The 6,000-nt window shown below is 45.8% G+C and overlaps 1 protein-coding gene across 1 annotated transcript in view; it reads right to left on the reverse strand.

Annotated features, from left to right (window-relative positions):
* CCDC93 (coiled-coil domain containing 93) overlaps window positions 1-4,857 on the reverse strand; it is a 32,465-nt gene extending 27,608 nt beyond the window's left edge. The window contains exons 1-3 of the mRNA XM_059852601.1: window positions 4,708-4,857; window positions 3,568-3,681; window positions 1,769-1,863 (exon numbers count right to left, since the gene is read on the reverse strand). Coding sequence (XP_059708584.1) covers window positions 1,769-1,863; window positions 3,568-3,681; window positions 4,708-4,749 — 251 coding nt within the window. The 5' untranslated portion in view covers window positions 4,750-4,857. The remainder of the gene's footprint in view (window positions 1-1,768; window positions 1,864-3,567; window positions 3,682-4,707) is intronic.
* Window positions 4,858-6,000: the final 1,143 nt, after the last annotated feature.

Below are 6,000 nucleotides of genomic sequence, written 5' to 3' on the forward strand. Positions count from 1 at the left end.
AAAACTTTACTTGGAAAACCAAAGCTATTTTCCCATGAAGGAAAAAAAATTAACTGGTCCAGTACTGACCTCACTGATATTTAGTACTGTCCAAATGGACAACTAAGGTCCTGGAAGAAAAAAAGGGGATCAAGAGATATGAGACAGTGACCAAAATATGGGAATAGAGCCTGAAACACTTTACATCCTAAAAGGAAGTGAAGCACAATCAAAGCAGATGCCATTAAAACAAAAAGCTATTTATCCAACAGATGCAAGATCCTCTCCTAATGTATGCTTCCATGTTTATTTCAGCCCAGCAAATAAATAACAGGACAGCATCACAATGGTGTAACACCATCACTTTGGAATAATACTGAGAAAACACAGTTTAACTTTTCTTTATCTTGAAAACACCACAGAAGCCCTGAGCCTCTACCAACACAAACATTACATGGACATCAAAACAGCCTATGCTCCTATGTTATGAACACTTGAGATTTACAAATAAATAATTGTTGCTGATCTGGGAGAGGCCTGGTTTTTGTTTTGCCAGTTTTGCATCCAGTCAGCTGGAAAAATAACAGAACATTTTGAGAACAACTTAACCAGTTCCTACCCTGTTGTTCCTAAGGATAGCAAAAACAAAAAACTATCACTATCATTTTCATTCCTAGTCTCTAATTAATTTTTTGCACTCAGCAATGCTTTATGTAGTTAGCTATCTATGATGGTTTGAGTGTCTCCAAATGCAATTGCAATACCCACAAATATTTATTTTGAAAACCCTTGCCAATGCTCTATGACTTTCAAGAAAACACAGGAAGATGCTCTTTTTAACTACACTGAGTAAATAAGTCTCTTAATAAGCCACTGTAACTTATCAGGCTAAACTTACTTCCTGCAAATTTTAATTATGCCTCTTTTATCATAGATATACATAAAGAAATAATGGAGTTTAGAATGTGTTCCCTTTCCCAGCATAAACAATGTCTATAAGCTCCCTGGCACAGGAACTAGCTGGCTTATGAGCAAATTCCATGCATAAGAAATGAATCAAAACAAAATGTTCTCATTGGGTCACCCTGAGGAAGGAAATCCTCCCCCTCAGTATGGGGCAGGTAACTATTTTGGCAACAGTGACATGCTTTAAATTCTGTTTGCTGATGCCTACAATTCTAACCCAGAACCATAAAAGGGAGTCAGAGGTTATTTACACAGCAGAACTGCAGACACAGGGAACTCAGGGAAGGCCTTCTAATGTTGCACTCCAGCTTCCAGCAGCATGGTCTCCCTCTGCCCTTTGCTTTGGCCTCTGCATCATCCCCTTGTGCCAGCACAAGCATCTGTACAGCTGCACAGAGAACTGGATCCAGGAATTCATTCATGTTAAAACTATTTTCTTTTTTTTTTTCCTTTTGGGTTTTGGTTTTCAAGGTTTTTTTTTTTTGTAGGTCTTAATTTGGATCAGTTCCCAATACAGTTCAATGTGGAGCCACATAAATACTTTTAGTGCTTAGTTGGGATATAAGAACATGGCAGCCCAAAGGGAACAGCCCTGCCTTCTTTGAGATAAGCTTCTTTTGGGATTTAGAATTTGTGGAACTACAGTCTGAGAAACCCAAAAACCAGTGCAATGCTTTGTAAACAGGCAGTCCTCAAAAGCAGGAAATTTGAACTAAAACTCTTTCTTAGAAACACAGCAGGTAACTTCCCCTTCCCCACCCACTTTTTATTTTTTAAGATGAAGAAGAAGAAAAATCCCCCCCATGCCATTTAATTAACTCACATTTTTTGACCAATAGTAGAGTTTTCCTGAAATAATAAATCCACGTCGATATCAAAGCTGCAGGTAGTGATACACCACGTCATGCCTCCCACCACCTGGCAAAGGAGCAACAGCATGGTCAGGGCCATTTTAAACTGAAGAGGTAAACCCAAATACATCTTTGAGGCTTTATTTATTTTAGAAACTACATCTCAGTAATCTCACCATCCTCAGTATCCTCTCTGCTCTAGGACAGACTCAGATAACAAAACCATACCAACTTCATACAATACTATACACAATACATGTGCACAAGAAGACAGAAACCAACCCAGCAGTTATTGACAATCTGAATTCCTCTCTTAGCTTTATATACTAGTTTTGAAATAGCTCTCAGATTGAAAAAAGAAAACCAACCAACCAAAAGGATAAAACACAACAGTATGTTAAAAGTCATGACCTCTAAAAAGGGACCATATCAAAGTTTTATCAAGGATCATAATTACTGCAGTCTTATATTTACCTTTTTATATACATCTTTGCTCCTATTATTTATTGCTCGCTGACACATGTGACACTAAGTGCTAGACACAGTATCAGCACAGCAATGGAAATCCCCAGCTCTGCAGAAATCTCTATTTCAGGCCCTATTCTGACATGAGCATATTTAAACTTCTGAGCCATTTCATCAACTTTACATAAATATTTAAAGACAACCTTGCATAAACATGTGCAAAATAACCTAAATGTATGCAAAGGCAAAGAAGAGAAAAAGGGATTAAAAAGTGGAATAACTTGCCATTATCACACAACAAATTAGGAACCTTGGTTTCTAACAAGGTTTCTGACATATTCCCCCTCTCACACTCCCCTCTGTGATAACCTACATATCCCTTTTGCATTAGCAGTGTGATCATTTTCAGTAGCAAGGCTCATTTTGGCGAGGCTGGGCACTGCAATAGAATGGTAACTTTGCAATTCTATTTAAGTACCTATAAGTGATTTCTACACATAAATGCAACAATGTTACATCCAAAAGCAGTCTCCTTGAAACTTCTCTGTCTGTGAGCACAGACTCCTGAGCAGCAACTGTTAGCAATACCAAGGAGATTGAATAAAATAAAATTGCATTGCAAAGTAAGGCTGTGCTATGATCAGACAGAGAGCAGAAAACAGAAGAATCCATTTCAAGGCTGCTGCAGTTCCGTGTTTTCAAACCTTGGTCCAGGAATTTCTCACAGACTCAGCATTAAAGCAACTCAGAAATCTCTCTTCAACCTGAACTTTGCTCACTGTTAGCATCACACACTTCCTGTCTAGAACAATGAAAGGTTAACAAATATGACATTCTAAAGATATGTAAAAACAGCCTCAAAATAATCTCACCAGGCTAACTGTTCCTTCACACAAATACTTCCTCATTTCTCATCAATGTTATTTTTAAAATTAACATGCTATCTCCAAGTATCCAAAGACTCCAAGTATCCAAAGACTAGCTATTCTAACTGCTGTTGGGAGAGAGAGGAAAATTCCCTGCACACAACTCTAGCATAGGCCATAGCACCCCAAAAAAGCAGACAGCAGTAAGTTTGCATCCAATTGTCTCCTCTAAAACAGGCCTTGCTGCAAAAAATTGTCTTCCAAGACTGAGGAGGTCCTGTCTGTCTGAAACTAGGTCATTTGCAGAATTATTCACACAGGGAAGCCTCATAGGTTGCAACTGTCTTTTATAAAGTCACCCAGACTTGCTAAGCAAACCAGCAAAACGTATAAGCCTCTTATACTTAAAAGAAGCGTTTGAAATATTGTAATGGCCTCACCTTGTCAAAGGGTGATAACCCCTTGATTCTTGCTCGGAAATACCCAGCAGCCACCAACAGTTCCAAGATTTCAGTCAATTTGATGTTTTGTTCCTCATCTTCTCTTGTTTCAACCTGACAAACAAACAACAAAACACTAATTCAGTTTTTCTCATTCATTTGAAGAGTGAGCATTTTTCGAGCCTTGGCACAGATCGCATACGAGGGGAAACCTGCCTTCCATTAGCAAATTGGTTGTCAATTTGAAAGATGTTAAAGAAACAGGTAACACATTTCTACATGGGCTTAACATCATATATTTTCACCCAGTTAAACACTTTAATCTGCTTTTGCTGTTCAAATTCCTGGTCCACTGCTTGCCTCTAGTTACTGAGATTGTCCTATTGCCATAAGCCAGCTAACTTATTCTCCATTTCACACATTTCTTTCAATTTCAGGGTTCATAAACTCACACACCTCAATTTAACCTCTCCCAGCCGAAACCAGGACACGCTTCTCTAATCCTTCTACAAGAACAGGAGGAGACGCTCACACGGAATTCCACTTTTTGGGGAATGCAATTTCAAAGCACGGCAGTAACAAAAGTAAAACTGTGACGGGCAGCCCGGAGAGCCTCAGTGCTCCGAAGCCTCACCAGCACAGCCAGCCCGTCCCAGGGCTTTTATCCCCGCCTTACAGGGTGAAACCCCCCAGCCCCGGGGATACACGCGATTTCCTAGAGGCACAGAGCTCCCCAGCACCTCGGCCCTAGGCCGGAGAGCCGCTCACAGCGCTCCAGGTCTGCCCCGAGGGGCTGCACGGACCCACCTGCACACCCTTCCCACCTCCACCCCTCTGGCCACCCTCCTCCTCTCCGCTCTCTGCCACGGGAACCCGGCCAGCCGGGCTTGCAGCGGGGACACGGCAAGGCGATGGTGCACCGAAGGTGACCCGCACAGCGCTGCCGGCAGCCCCGCAGGCCTCCCCGCGTCCCCCGCGCCCAGCGCGGCACCGACCCCCGCGCTGCCGGCGAGGGCCGGGAACCGGGGCAGGAGCAGGCGGGGATCCCGGGGACGCCGGTGCAGCGGGGCCGGAGGAACAGCGGCCGCGCCTCGGCAGCGCCCGGGGCACGGGGGGCTGGGAGAGACGCGGCTCCGGTACCTCCTGCGGGGCCTGGCGCTCCTGTCCCCGAGGGACCCCCATCGCCCTCCGCCGCCGGCCGCGCCGCTGTCACGTCCGCTCCCCGCCGCCGCAGCGCCCCGGCGAAGGGGTGTTCCCGGCCGGCGGCTGCCGGGTTCCCCCGCCCCCGCTCAATGGTTCGCCCGCACCCTCATTGCGTACAAGCGCATCCGGGCCGTGCCATTCACGGCCGAGGGGTGCCGGGGAAGGAGGGCGGCGGCTCATGTGACTGACTGGCTGCGCGGAGCGCAACGGCCGCGGCCCCGCCCGCGGGCTGCGCCCTTGGGGTCGCCCCCGGGTGCCCCCGTGCCCGCGGCCCCTCAGAGCGCGGCTCCTCCCCGCGGGCTTCGGGCGCTTCCCCTGCGCGCTGCTGCCCTTCGGCCGCCGCTCTTTTCTCCTTATTTTTCGTCTTGCAAGGGGTCCTGAGGCCTCCCGCCAGCATGGAGGACAAATTACTGAGTGCTCTGACTGCGAGCCCCCTCACGGCCGCTCATGCCGCGCTGGGCGCTGACACTTCTTCGTTGTCAGCCGTGTTTCCTTTGGTGTCCTAAGAACTGAAGCGGGGTTTAATTCTGTTTTTTCTCCCCTGCACACACGTCAAAGAATCACTGAATCCATTAGGTTGGAAAAGACCTCTGAGATCAGCAGGGCCAGCATCGAACACCACCATGTCAACTGGACCTTGGCATCAAGAGCCATTTCCAGGCTTTCCTTAAACACTTCCAGGGACGGTGGCTCCACCACTTCCCTAAGCACGTTGTGTTCGTCAATAAAATCACACCAAAGCACAGGGATTTGATGGGCTGAACAGCTGGAGAAAACCATGGCAGCATTTCATGGGTGATGGCTTGTTGGTGATGGCTTAGGAAATACCTGACGGTGGTGTTTTTTCAAGTCTATCACAGATGTTCTGTGTCCAGATTCTTCACCACACACAGAATATTAAAAAAAAAAAAAAAAAATAACCTTGCACTCAGCTGTGGCTGGAAGCATCTCAATAAGATGAACAAGAGTGCAGCATTCCCATCCTTTGGAGGGCAGCAGAGCATACATGAGCCAGTCCATTATGGAATTATTATTATTATTATTATCTACTATGATCAAAAATAGACCAGACCAGCTCAGGCCATGTACTGGTGTAACCACAGGCCACATCTTAAACAGAGCTGCAGAACACTGCTCCACAGCCCCAGAGGTTAATGTGGTTACCACAGCAATATGGGCTTTCTGTGTTTTGTCTGCCTTCTCCTCACAGAGAACTGCATGGCTCTAATT

This window comes from Haemorhous mexicanus, chromosome 8 (genome assembly GCF_027477595.1).
Source record: "Haemorhous mexicanus isolate bHaeMex1 chromosome 8, bHaeMex1.pri, whole genome shotgun sequence".
Classification (NCBI taxonomy): Eukaryota; Metazoa; Chordata; class Aves; order Passeriformes; family Fringillidae; genus Haemorhous; species Haemorhous mexicanus.